Raw genomic sequence first — 15161 nt, 5'->3', positions numbered from 1 at the left:
ATTAAATATTTGCAGCAGTGAGAATATGTGACGCTCCGTACTGGCAGTGAGAGATACCCCATCAGCAGCCTGATTTGTAGACTCCAATAGAAAGCACACAACAAAACAGAATCAGATACTAGACGAGTGTACATCTCACCCATACAGCAAGTGACAATTATGTATGAAATTTTGTTTTCAGTGTATTAAAGTAGGATGTATATGAAAACAGCAGTCCCAGTTCTAGGTAAATTCCTTGAATTGCACCCAGTATGTACTGCATACAAATCTATGGCAATTTGTGACTCCATCAGAATCTTTGGCATGGCACTGAGATTAACCAGCAGCCATCACACGCTGCCAGCAGTTGGAGCACTACGTGTTACACATACAGCTCTCAAACAAATGGATTTTCTTCCATTTACTGACTAACTGAGCCCACATCACAACAATGCTTTGTGCTGTAACTGTAAAAATCTTCTCTTAATAAGCCCCTACTGGAAGCAGAAATGAATACTGCCATCCCTCGTATTGTGTTCCTCGGAGCTGGCAGAATATACTTATATCAGCTGTGCAAGACATGTGTCTACTTTTGCTATCCAATGATATTCTACATACAGGTTACATTTTCAAAAATTAACATAAAGGGCCTGATTCAGAGCCGCTCGCTATTTGCGGTCGTTCGTTCTAAAACAAGGGGTGGCTATTCAAATGAACCGTTCGCTAATTGCGGTCTGTTCACGCCTCTAAGTCTGAACGAGCGAGCAAAACTTGCGGTTGTAATTTTAAAAAATACGCCCCCTGGCCGCTCGCATCCTACGTCATGTCCACTATTTATTAGATTAATCGAGCACATCGAACAGCGTATGAACTGCTCGCAATTCTTGTGGCTGGTTTTTTCAACCGCTATTTTGCGATCAGTTCGGGGTAAAAGAAAACCAAGTGACGTGGTCAATGACGCTGCTGTATTAATTGTGCACTCCCTTAAAACGCCCGTTTTGACCTTTAAGCACGCCTGCGATCTAATTCCACACCCCCGTTTTCAAGCACCTTCCCCTGTTACCACCCACATACGCCTCCTTCTGTCACTCATATTAGCAGGCATTCGCTATATAGCGAACAAACGATTTTCGGCCGCACTGACTGGTTCGCGCATGCGTATTACAATCCGTACGCATGCGCAGATGTGCGAACATCGGTCAGAACGAACAGCGGCCGCTTACGAGCGGCTCTGAATCAGGCCCAAAGTCAGGATCTATAAACTACTGTTTTATTTTATATTTTGAAAACAAAATTTCATATAATTTATGGGTTACTTTATGTCTGAGCTTGAACCCTAGACCCTGATTTAGTTATAATTTTATTGAAGTCATTTAGAAAATAAGAGTTACGGTATGCAACACTGACACCTACAGTATATCCTCCTGGTCAATAATGCTATCCTGCACTGCTAATTATCCAGCACAAACAGCATTACCGGCTCCACAATGTTAAACTTCTTGCTCTCCTGCACCTCCTGGATCTGGTAGACATATTCAAGTGAGGATTGATAGAAGTTCTGCTTCTCTTTGTCCACCTGCAGGTCTGCCTATGGGGAGAAACAATCAGAAGAGATTTATCTACAAATGATATACAACAGCATTCTCCACCCATAAGTCTGTTGTGGATGGTAGTAACTTCTCATTGCACATCTGTAATTTTACTGACACATCACAGTATAGAGCATCAATGTGTGATGTTTGTGTGAGGTGTAACCGTGTAACAGCCATATTTCCACAGAGATATTGAATAAAGAAATAATGGCACGGGGGCGTGGCCTGACCGCTAATGGAGGAAGCTGTGTCTCACCGGAGCTCCGGGCCAGCTTAGTGTGAAACCAGCCTCTATAGCCCCATCCCGGCCAGCAGAGACCTCCAGACACCTACTTACCCCCCCTTGCTTGCCTCCGGTCCAGCGGGTGAGAGCTGCGGAATCGGGAAGCGCAATAGGCGCTTCCGCGGGTTGCAGCTGGCTTGCTGCCCTTTGAGCCGGGGACTGGAGTGCTCGGACTGGCGGCCGCGGACTTCCGGCGGCGACATCTCCATGGTGGGCGCCCGACGAAGTCCTCCCTGCCGCACTCCGCGTGACCTCTTTCCGGCCCTCTAGCTTCGGCTGCCCCGCTGCTGTGTCAGGGCTGGTGTTCCTGCTCCTGGGGGCTCCCGGGAGACAACTCTGGGCGGAAGCCCCAGCGTCCTGAAGCCTCCGGCGGCCATCTTTAAATCTGCCCACACGCTGCTGCTGCTGGTCATCTCAGCCGGGCTGTTAGCTGTGGGCCCCGTTTGCTGACAGGAACATCGGCCGCATGTGACTCCCTGGAGTAAGGGGAGGGTGGTGAGTCCCTGAGGGGAGATTATACTGCATCTCCATATACCACTGCTTTACCTGCTCCACTGTCACGTGACCTGTTGGCCCTTCTACTTTTGTGCTGGTGGATAATTGCCATTTATTCAGCACTGGCCCCCACTTGTGGTCTCTTGCGATAATTGCATCAAGTGTCTCCTAGATGGTGCATCTCTGGAGTTAAAGATGTTCGCTTAATATTATCACCCAGCTTGCCTGGATTATTATTGTAGAGCCCTGTGTCTCACTTTTTACACCGTGGCTTTGTTTTGTTTTTTTTCTCTCTATTTTTATCATTTCACTATGTCGCAGAGAGGTAAGAAACCTCCACCATCTTCTGCAAATTTCTTCGGATCTAAATCCAAGGGCTCTCAGAGTTCGTCATTACTCCCAGAATCCCCCCCCTCCCCTTGCTTATCTGAAGCTGGCATAGATCCCCAAATTCAAGCGGTTATGACTGGTTTGTTGGAGGGAGTTCAATCCGCATTCAAGCAAGAACTGTCAAAAGCTATAACAGAATTTAAATCAGAATTAACATCTCTCGGCAACAGAACGGACGCGCTGGAATCTAAATCAGACGACTTATGCCGTTCCCAAAATCGTCTTGATAAAGAACTCTCTAGACTTCATGACGAGGTGGAGGCACTCAAAGAAAGACAAGAGGACCAAGAGAATCGCTTACGTCGCAACAACTTACGCATCCGTAATATAGCAGAATCAGTCTTTGGCTCCTCCTTACCGTCATTTCTAAAAGACTTTTTTCAACACTTAGTTCCAGCTCTTACCAATGAAGATTGTTTATGTGATAGAGCCCATAGAGCACTCCGATCGAAGCCTTCTCCTACTCAACCTCCTAGGGACGTTATAGTTCGCCTGCACTATTTTCGTTCAAAGGAACAGGTTTTGTTAGCTGCTCGGGACTCTCCAGTGATACCATTCCAAGATATGCAGTTACAAATCTTCCAGGACCTGGCCCCTTCTACTATTCAGAAACGGCGGGATCTTCAGCCAGTTACTAAGATTCTACGGCAGCATCAAATCCGATATCGCTGGGGATTCCCCTTTATGCTTCATGTTTCAGCAAACAACACTGTGCATAGTATCAAGACTCTCACTCAAGGTCAAGATTTATTAGCCAAGCTTAATCTTCTTCCGACGCCGACTTCTGATCCGGTGACTGCTGCAGCCTCTCCCAAACCTCAACGCTCCCAACCTCCTTCACCGGACTGGACCAGGGTGTCCCGTCACCATGTTAAGGACGGTGACCCCACTTGAACTGTTCGGTCACTCCCTGATGTTTATTCTCTTTATAATAGGGTTTAAAGCTCCCTATAATGTTCTTTTTGAAGTTTGCTAGGAGGAACAGTCCTCCCCTCTTGGTTCTTTGCGACATATATAGTTATTATTTTCATGAATATTACGATGTTTAGATAGTATTTCTCTCTGTCCCTTGTCTTTCCCATTCTCCCCCCTCCCTCCCCCCCTCTTTTTGTTTGTTTTGTTTCTATATATTGACAGGTTTATGATCCCTGTATTACAGGGATTTTTGTTTGATTTGGTTATAGCCGATCTTGTATTTAAGGGTCCAGGCAGTCCTGATTCTATTGGACGGTCATTCCACTACCCCCCATGCTCCCTTTAATATATTTGAATAATGTTATGTTGATTGATATCATTGCTGTCCTTGTTTGGGACCCAACTTACCAGGGTTGTTACCCAAATGGGTTCTCTGTTTCTTTCTTTTTTTCGTGTGCTTTTCATTCTCTGTGGCTCTTTTATGCTTTTCTTCCCCATTTCTTTCCTTTCTGTCCCCAAGGGTGGCTCTACTTGGGCCAAATTTTTTAATTATTATATTTGTGTGTTATGTCTGTAGTACTTCTCTATATATTTTTCCATGTCTCTTAAATTGTTATCCATTAATGTAAACGGTCTTAACTCTCCTAAGAAACGTACCGTTTTCTTGGGGGCTTGCAGGAGGGAGAAGGCCGATGTTGCATTTGTACAAGAGACTCATCTTACGGGCCCGCATTCCCAGCTTCGAGGTAGGTGGTTTGCCCAGACCTTCTTTGCTTCAGCGAATTGTAAAAAGCGTGGGGTAGCCATTTTAATTAGGCGTAATATCCCTTTTGTCCACATTAAAACTGTGACAGACCCAGAGGGTCGATTTCTTATAGTGATCGGTACCTTCCGTACTGAGATTTTCACTCTGGTGTCAGTGTACGCTCCTAATCAAGACCAGCCCCAATTTTTTGATTCTTTGTTCAGGCGTATCAGCAGAGTTGCGCAGGGCCATATTATTTTGTGTGGGGATTTCAATACCATTATTGACCCCCTGTTAGATAGATCTAACACACCTTCACACTCCCCCGGGATGTCTCTTCCTATAGCTTCTCGTACTCTCCTGGCTTCCCTTAAACATCATGGCCTTTGTGATTCCTGGTGTCTTAAACATCCTCACATTAAGGACTTTACTCATTTTTCAGCTCCACACCAACATTATTCCAGGATAGATATGATCCACATTTCCTCCGCTATCACCTCTCTGGTTACGGAAGCAGGTATATCCCCCTTTACATGGACAGATCATGCAGGTGTCTATATTCTTTTAGATGTACAGCGTTCTCCTCGTGGGAAGCGTAACTGGTGTCTTGATGACTCCCTTTTACAACATCCCTACGCTCTGCTAGAAATAAAATTGGCGGTGACCCGCTACTTTGAGGAGAATACCTCTCCTGATATTTCCTCTAGTATCCTCTGGGAAGCCCATAAGGCTACGATATGGGGTTTTCTCATTTCTAAAACCTCAGCGGTTAGGAAAGCGGCTGCACAGGAAATCCATTCCCTTGAGTCACAAATTTCAGTGCTATTGATTCAACATAAGGCATCCCCTAGCGTCTCTGTGTTAACCCAAATTGAGAAACTACGAGGTCAGCTTAATGCCTTTCTGTCTCGCCGCGCTGCGCTTATCTTGCAAAAACTTCGTCAACGCTTTTATGATAAATCTGTCTAAGCATCAGGTGCGATAGACACATTACACTCTCCGTCCTCTGGTTCTCTTACCTATGATCCTGCAGTTATGGCTGAGGAATTTCGGACCTTTTATAGTTCCCTTTATAATTTATCAGACTCTTCCTACCCCACTTCTGCTGGAGCTGAGGGAGTGCGCTCATATTTGTCCTCTACTTCTCTACCCAGTCTCTCAGAATCCCAATTATCTACTCTCAATGACCGTATTTCAGATGAAGAGACAATAGCTGCTGTTAGATCAATGCGTTCCTCTGCCGCCCCGGGCCCCGATGGGTTTACAGCCCAATATTATAAAAAGTTTACAAAAGAACTTGCCCCACATCTTACATCTTTATTTAATGATATCTTGGAAGGCGCTTCTTTTGTCCCTGATACAACTCGGGCCGACATTGTGGTGATCCCTAAACCTAATCCTACTCAATGTATTAACTATAGACCGATTTCATTATTAAACGTCGACCTGAAAATTTATGCTAAAATCCTAGCGACGCGGTTAGCTCCCTTGCTGTCTTATCTGATACATCCGGATCAGGTCGGGTTTATACCTGGACGTCAGGCATCGGACAACACCAGACGCGCCATTGATCTGATACATTCTATTCATAAAAGAAAACTTCCTTCCCTGATTTTAGCTCTAGACGCGGAGAAAGCCTTCGACCGTATTTCCTGGCCCTTCATATTTGCTGTCCTGGACAAAATGGGATTTTCAGGCAAATTTTTAGATGGCGTTGTGGCACTTTACCGTTCCCCCACAGCACGGGTGTCGGTTAATGGTGTTTACTCCTCCAGTTTTGGGAACACTAACGGTACTCGGCAGGGTTGTCCCCTCTCTCCCTTAATATTTGCTCTTATTATGGAGCCCCTGGCGGCAAGGATCCGTTGTAATAGAGCTATCTCGGGAGTATCCACTGGCCCCTCTGAATATAAAATCGCATTGTATGCCGATGATATTTTAGTTTCCCTCACTGATCCAGCCCAATCCCTAAATTCACTTTTAAAGGAAATAAATTCATATTCTCAACACTCGGGTTATAAAATTAATGTTACCAAGATTGAAGTTCTTGATTTCTATATCCCTGCTACCCTAAAGCAAACCCTAGAGACCATGCTCCCTTGTACCTGGCATAAAAAAAAGATCAAATACCTTGGTGTTTTTTTAACTCATCATCATCAGCAGCTGTTTCAGGCAAATTTTCCCCGCCTTCTAGATTGTATTAGGTCTGATTTGCATGAATGGTCCAATTATTTTATTTCTTGGATAGGTAGAATACATTCAGTTAAGATGAGCGTTCTCCCTCGGCTCTTGTATCTATTTCAGACCCTTCCGATTTACATCCCTCCATACGTGTTCAAATTTCTTCAGTACCAAACCTCATATTTCATATGGAACCGGAAACGCCCGCGGATCAGACTAAAATTGCTTCAGCGGCCCTCCAGGGGTGGGGGTTTGGGTATTCCTGATTTTAAAAAATATTACTATGCTGCGCAGCTCTCTCATTGTGCTCAGTGGTGTAACTTCAATGCGGGGAAGGTCTGGGTTGCTATCGAGGCCGAGGAGCTGGGACTGGCTACTGTATCCCCCCTAAGATTACCTAAGATTCATCGCCCCCGGACAGTTTCTTCCCACCCTGTAATTTCCCGTTCTTTAGCAATTTGGGATTTAACCAATAGATGTTTTAAATTAGCTCCAGCCCCGTCCCCTTTGATACCATTACTTCACAATCCATCTTTTCCTCCTGGTTTATGCAAATCATCTTTTACTGCCTGGACATCGGGTAATATCTATTATGTAAATGATATAACTATAGATACTAATTTCCCACAATTTTCTGAGATCCGGGATAGAGTGGCAATTCCACCCAAAGATTTTTTCCGGTTCTTACAAATTAGACACTTCCACTCCAAAATTAGCTCGATTCTGATTAGCAGACCTTTGACTTCTTTTGAGTCTATGTGTTGGAGACGACTCCCCACTAAGGGTCTTATTTCTACTATTTATTCCTTACTAGGGGATGAAGTAAGCTCCAATCGGGATTCTCATGAGTTGGCGTGGGAACGAGATTTGGGGCACTCTATAGATGCTGAGGATTGGACGGAGATCTGGGACAACGCTGCCGCCAGTTCTATTTGCGTCAAAATCAAGGAAAATATCTATAAATTGCTATATAGATGGTACTATGTACCATCGCGGCTACAAGTAATGTTTCCCGATGCTTCAGATAGATGCTGGAGGGGTTGTGGTGGCGAGAGCAATTTTTTGCACATCTGGTGGACTTGTCCCAAACTGGCTAGTATATGGCAGGAGGTTTTCGATCTCCTCTCGCGCCTCTTTGAGATCGCGGTCCCCTCCGATCCTCAGCATTTTCTACTTCCCTTAAATTTACCCTCTCTATCCCAGATCTCAGAATAATCTATTCCGACATATAGTATCTGCTATGACTTGCCAAATTGCAGCGGACTGGAAAAACCCTCATCCCTCTCCAATGCAGGCAATATTATCACGTATTTGGTATATATACACAAGATGGAATACATGACCGCTTTATTGCATAATACATCCAAATCTTTTGATAAAACATGGTCCCCTTGGCTGACATACCAAAATATTTCCTCTCCATTCAACAATTAAATTTTCCATTTGTTTTTTTTTTTTTCTCTACTATATCTAGATTAAAAGAGAGTGATCCTATATAGAGTCCACCCATCTTTCTCTCCTCTTATTCTCCTTTGTCTTTCTTAAAGTTTTTTCTTTTCCTTTTATCTCTTTATTCTTTTTTGTTTCTCTTCTATTTTTAAACGGATTGCCACACCGTTGCAGCAAGATACTTTTCTTGCTTCTATATTCTTTCTTTTACTATACTGAGAAAATCTACTATTATATTATATTATTGTTCTGAAATAGTGCAGTTCCTATTATAAAAGTATGATATGTGCTGTATTTTATTTCTGTTTTTGGAATGTACTGTTCTTATGTGATTTGCTCAATAAACAGAGTTTATAAAAAAAAAAAAAAAAAGAAATAATGGCACATCGGAAAATATAGGAGAAATCAGATAATTGTTTTAAAGAGCATTAGCTTGCTATTACATTTAAAAAGAAACTTAGGGCCGTATTCAATTAGGTGCAAAAACCCATTTTCGCCCGTTTTTTGGCGAAAATTTATTTTCGTATTCAATTCCATTCTGTTTTCGCTTATGCGAAAAGTCAATGCACTGAAATAGGCGACACTTTTTCTCCACAGAATAGCAGGAGAAAAAAAGTGCAAAATCCATAGTTTGGGGTGCAGATGTTGGGAAACCACTCAGAACCCTTGGTACACCGCCTCCCCAAATGACAATTCACCAAAAAAAACAAAAAAAAACAGGAACACCCCAAAAATGCCTTAGAAATTTGGGGCGAAAATAATAAATAATGGTGGAACAACTTCAAAAACTATCGAAATAAGCTTCTGGGGGTGCTCTAAGTAGGGGCCAAGTGTTTTGGGGATTGCAGGAGCTTGTATGCAGGAGGAATTTCACTTTTTCTAAAGCTTCACTTAGAGACATTAAAATATGCTAGCACTCATTTTCAATAGGGGTGAGCGGGTTCGGATTTCTGAAATCCGAACCCCCCCGAGCCCCCCCGATCCGAGGCAGATCCGAGTCAGGCTCGACATTTCCCGCCTGACTCGGATCTGAAATCGAGGCAAAACGTCATCATCCCGCCTTCCGAGTCTCGCGGGTTTTGGATCCTATATAAGGTACCCGCGTCGACGCCATTTTCTCACTCGGCTGTGGACAGTGAAGAGGGAGGGTGGGAGTTAGGGCTGGCTGGGCTGTGTAGTGTAGTGTAGTAAATAAAGTAAGTAAATACAAGTGTTGAATCTAAATCCCCGTCACAAATAAAAAATAAATCATCTATGTAACGGCCATAGAGGACAAGACACCCGCCCCCCCACACATGTTGGTCTTCAAATTGACCCATGTACAGGTTTGCATAGCTCGGCGCAAATCTGGTCCCCATGGCCGTTCCCATCACCTGTAAATAATGTGTTCATGAACATAAAATAATTGTGACGAAGAATAAAGGAAATTGAATCCAAAATAAATGTCATGTGTCTCTCTGATAAATCATTATCTGACCTCAGTTGGGTTGCAATAGTCTGTAAACCTTTTTCATGAGGTATATTGGAATATAGTTTTTTGAGCATCCAAGGTCAGGAATGCATATGATTCTTTCCAATCTATATTTTTGATCAAGTGAAAGAAGTGGGTGGTGCCTTGATATGTGATTTTAACAGGAAGACACGTGGTTGTAAATGTGCATCAACGTAATGGGATAAATTAGAAGAAAGTGACCCTATACCAGAAATGTTGGGACGACCCGGGGGTGACGTGAGGGACTTGTGTATCTTTGGAAGGTGATAGTAAATGGGAATGGTGGGGTGTTCTGTAAACATAAATTTGAATTCCTCTTTGGATATAACCTCATCCTCAAGTGCAGTGTCAAGAAGATTTCTTAAAGAGAGGAGATAAAGGCTACAAAGAGAGACTGAATATATTAGGAGTAGCCCTTGGCACAAATTTTAAACCTTTAGTTAATGATATTTCCCTTGTAGATAATTTTTTGGATGAGAGATTGTACGAGATTATATATATACACACATATATATATATATATATACACATACACATATATATATATATATATATACATATACATACATATACATATATATACATATATATATATATATATATATATATATACACACACACACACACATATATATTTAATTTGTGTTTCTCTGCTCCGTTTTGTTCCCTTCGATTTTTCCTTCTCCCCCCCTTCTACCTCGATACTTAATTCTCTTAGTCTTTTTGGAGTTATATTTGGCCAATCCCTGTTCAGATGGTGTTCTATTTGGATTCTCCTTTGTCGGTACCCTAAAAAAATCTTCTGAATTGTCTCCCGTAGATTCTCTAGTGTGTTGATTGAATTCCTTAGGTCTTGCACCTGTCCTCCATTTGTTGTTTGTTAACTCAGAGTCTGCTTTTGATGAGCCATCGGTTGGGGTGACAAGGGGATCTAAGTGGACCCTTTGTATCCCCTCGTCTTTCCTCCACCCCGGTCCTCTCTGATGGTGTTCCATTTTAGTTCTATAGGATTCTATATCTCTGCTTCTAGTTGGTCTTTCAACATATCTATTCATATTTCTAGAATTTCTGTCCCTATTGACAGTCCTATAAGTTCTTACTTGTCCCTTCCTATAGTCAGATTTGGTAATCTTATCCATCACTATTAGATCTCTTTCTTTGAAGTCCCTTGAATTTTCAAAGGGTTTCAATTTACTTTTCAAGAGATCAATTTCTTTATTTCTTTTGAATTTTTATTTCTATATGTAATAATAATTTCCATTAGCATTAAAGAGCAATTAACTAAAGCTTCTTCCCATTTAACTTGATATTCACTTTCCTCTGGAAAAATGGATAGTTTATAGATCCTTAGATCCTTGGGTATAATTTTTTTGCCCAGATATTTACACAAATTGATTTCATCTAACCAGTGTTTGGTTTCCATTCTAAGTAAATCTTCTAAAGTATGGAATTCGTCCCTGAGGCTGCACTCAGGATTCTCGGTGCATGGATCAGAGGACAAGTCCCATCGTGTAAGAAAGGTTTGCCTCCTAGACATTCTATTCTCAAAATTGGAATAAGTACCAATAAAAAAAAAAAGATAATTTATCACTTGGGATGTATGAAAATGATTCTGTAAACACAATAGACTAAATATGTTAATTATTTATTTGATTTTTTTGGGGTGATACTTAGATTTAACAGTTACTGATAACAGTATCTCTACAGATAGGAGAAACACTATGTAGATGCCAGCCGCATGTGTTTTTATATACAGTATATGTATTTTAGTATAGGGAACGCAAACTCTTTATTTATTATTATTTTTAAACTTCACTATCTTCATCCCAAATTTGTGATAGAAACATAGCTAAAATTGCGATCAAGTGGTGGTAGTTGTTTGTAACTAGAAATGGAGGATTAGACTGTTAGAAGCCATCCGGTGTGCTCCATCCTATACAGCAATCACATGAGTTATCATTTATATCACATGATCGGTAGTAAAGAGGTTTGATGTGCAAAAGGTCACATGGTATGTTCAGTCCCACATTGCGATCACGTGAATCATTGTTTACATGATGTGATCGACAGAATGGCCAGATGTGCACTGAAGGATAAGTATGTTGCTCTTACTCTTCCTTTCAATTATATTCTTTTAAGTACAAGTTCTTTTATCAGATAAAGGTTTGCCTCAGAAACAATACTTACCATAAGGTTTTTTTTTTAATAAATACATACAGATGAAGTGTAATTACACACGTGATTCAATTAGCAGCTATATTGCTTATAGTTTAAATATCTGCATGGCATAATAACAAGTCACCTTTGATAAAGCTGGGAGTGGCCCAGCGAAACGCATTAGTGGTGGAGCACCCTCACTCTGTTGGAACAAATTGGATTAACCTTACTGTGCAATGGACGCATTGTGACCTGGACCAGACTCCGTGGACGTTGTCTCAATTTGGAAAGTGGGTAACGGTCGGACTGAACAAATTCAAGTCTTCAAGAACTACTCTCCCCTTTTCTCACCACTCCAAGGGATCATTCAGAGCGAGATTGCTGTTCCACTCATCCACAAGGACCCTCATACATCGTGAGTTGGTACGAGACTATACATTTCATTTGGACCTACCACTATACCTGTACAATTTGCTGTCCATTTATAAGGAGTCACATAGGAACAGGACACTTTCAATATCCATCAAGTGTATTGAACAACAGTACTCAGAGTTAAGGTGCACAATGCCAAGTATTTGCTGAATTGCTAAAATGTGTTAAGGCCGCTTACGGTAATATCTGCATTTTATGTATTAATAAATTGTATTTTACTATTTTTTATTATACACTTCATCTGGTTGTGTTTTGACTATTTGGTTACCCCAATAATTAGCGCTGTCACCCTTTAAATACTTAGTGGGATTGCTGCTTTAACGAGGTAAGTGTCATCTTATATATAAAATTCATAGATCTGTTTATCTGTCTGTCCGGTTATGCATTCGGACATACCTGCACCGATTTGGATGAAACCAACGCGAGGTGGTCGAGTTAGATCCTGGCTATGTTTTAGGGGGTTAGGGTCCCAGTCGGACCTCCCGTTAGTGTACACTAGGCAGAACTTTGAGCCCGGATGCCTGATCTGAGCCTTCCAGAATTAAGAATAGTTTAGGAGGCGGGCTGCATGGGGCCCATACATCTGCAATATATTGCCCCAATTCCTCGTACTGCCGACCCCAGGGTATCGTGGAAATCCTCTATTCACTGATCCCGATCATTTCCTTGTCTGGATTGGTAAATCAGGAATTTTTAACATACTAATTTTCTCTAATCCGTTGACAGATTTCGATCATCGGTGTCCCCGGATTGCAGATCAGCGCTGGGGGAACTCCCCGCTGATGTATGATCCGCATAAGTTCCACAGAAGTTTTCCCTTTGACTGAAATTTAACCTCTCTATTATTTAATCCTGGAATCCAAGGTGGATAAGTATATGTGCCCTTGTTCTGACTGAAATCATTTTACGTTTGTGTCTTTTATTTCTCTGTCTCATCCTTTTCCTTCATATTATTTGTACTATTTGTACTAGGGGTTAACTATGGCTTTGCCCACAATGAAATCTCTGGCAATTTTTTTTTTAATTTGAGCATTGCATAGGAGCCCTGTCACGGGAGTGGCCCACATGGCCAGCAGAGCTATACAAACTGGTGGCAGCAGCACCTTCACCCACCACACACCAATGTCACTGTGTGCCCTATGCACAGACTGCTATGTAGTCTATCCTATAAAAATCACCTCTCCTCCACCCCTTACCAGCCGCACGCATGGTGACACACCTATCCCTTGCATTGATGTCAATAAATTTTGTTTTTGTTATTGTTCAGCTTTAACTTTGCAGATCAAAATGAAACCAAAATGCAGGTTATTGCCACTATAAAATGATGCAGTTATCATGAAAATCGGTTCAGTAGTTTATGCGCCGACTTGGAAAAACAGACAAACACAAGATTCTTATAATAAAATATTATATTAGTATAATATAATATTAGTATAGATTATTCTTTCATTTATATAATTTCATTCAATATCAAATTCTCCTCTTATTCTATACTTTATCCTTTTTTACTGTGTTAAATATAATAAAAAATGCCCTGTCCCAGACGTTCTGCTCCTCCTCTTCAGCGTTTGCGTGAAACTGCTGAACCCCTCTCTCTCCACCACCGGTCTCTGCTCCTATTGGGTGCCAGCATGCGTTTAGCAGCGATCCATTTCTCACTGGGCTCCAGCCCCCCTTCTACTACCTCAGCATCTTCTTCGGCCGCTGAGATCCATCTCCCCAGTAAGGCCCCTGATGTTTGCAACTTCTCGAGCATCATCTGCGATTCGGCATCGCAGGTCTCGGGGGTCTGCTGTCTGACACCTCCTGCCTCCTCTTGCGGCTCCCGTTATCAACTCTGGGTTCCCAGCTGCCTCCCCAGGGACCCCAGTTGTCTATCCCCCCTTTATGCAAGTGGAGGGGCGATTGTCACCAAATATCCCCCTCACAGCAGGCTCCATTTTGCCTGCCGGCAGTCGGTGTAGTTAGCCCTGTTCCCCAGCTTCCAGCAGCCAGTTCAGGACCTGGATCTGCTAATTAGGGATGGCCTTTTACCATCAATGGTTAACAGTCATCGATGTTCGTTGGTTTTTCCATCGATGGCGGAGAACCATTAGATCTCTGCCATCGATGGCACAGAGCAATGCAATGGTTTTTTCTATTTTGTCATTTGCCAGGACACAAAAGCATAGCTCAGCCCACCAACATTACCCACAAAGCCCCACCCTTACTTCCTGATTGACCCACTGCCTGGCAAGTATTAAAGCAGAGATGACCATTGGTGGATAAAACCATTGATTGTTGCTAGACGAAGGTTTCATCGGTTCCATCGAGGTCAACCAACAACAGTACCATTGATGGTTAACTATTGCTGGTAGCTCACTAGCACAGCCTGCTGGTTCTTCTCTGCGATCACAGGTAAAGTCTTCAGCAGTTTCCCTCTCCCTTCAATCTTCCCAATTGTCTGCTGTTTCACAACCCCCTTTTCCTCTTGTCCAATTCCTTCGGTCATGTGTTCTGTTTCTTTGACCATCCTCTCTTTTTCTGCTCAATTTCCCATAATATCCCTTTCTTCCAACTCTTCTTATGCTTTTCCTCCTCAGCATCCGTTCTCTTCTTGGTCTCAGGTGTACACTTTACGTCCTGCTAGGGGCTTTTCTTTCTCCGTTTCTTCTTCATCAGCATATACTGGCCTTCCTGTTGCCTCTTCTTCCCCCAATTGTTCTCCTGCTATGGGTTCTCTGCTGGGTTTTCCTTTACCCAATTCATCCGGCTATCCATCTATTGCTGCTCACTCTGGGCCAGATTCAGACCCGTTCACTAGGCTGCGTTTGCACGTAGCCTGCGGATGTTTGCAATGTGCGCATATGTATAAGACACAGTGCACATGCGCGAAGCAGTCCATGCGTTCGGGAAGCATTCACTCGCAGCGCATAGACACCTCGATAGATTGAGTGACAGGACGAGACGTTTGTGGGTGGTGATTGGGGATGGTCGATGGAAACGGGTGTGGTGGTGCGAATGCAGGTGCGTCTGGGCGTATTAACGCCATTTCAGAGGCGTGCACAATTA

General features: G+C 42.6%; 1 protein-coding gene across 3 annotated transcripts in view; it reads right to left on the bottom strand.

Annotated features, from left to right (window-relative positions):
• OPHN1 (oligophrenin 1) overlaps positions 1-15161 on the bottom strand; it is a 180138-nt gene that overhangs the window by 70165 nt on the left and 94812 nt on the right. For all 3 annotated transcript variants that reach the window (XM_088463135.1, XM_088463133.1, XM_088463134.1), the window contains exon 7: positions 1457-1567. In XM_088463135.1, the coding sequence (XP_088319261.1) occupies positions 1457-1567 (111 nt within the window). The remainder of the gene's footprint in view (positions 1-1456; positions 1568-15161) is intronic.

This window comes from Taudactylus pleione, unplaced genomic scaffold, assembly GCF_031769625.1.
Source record: "Taudactylus pleione unplaced genomic scaffold, aTauple2 ptg001325l, whole genome shotgun sequence".
NCBI lineage: Eukaryota > Metazoa > Chordata > Amphibia > Anura > Myobatrachidae > Taudactylus > Taudactylus pleione.
The sequence above is the reverse complement of the archived record's forward strand: the minus strand, read 5'-3'. Positions and strand labels throughout refer to the sequence as shown.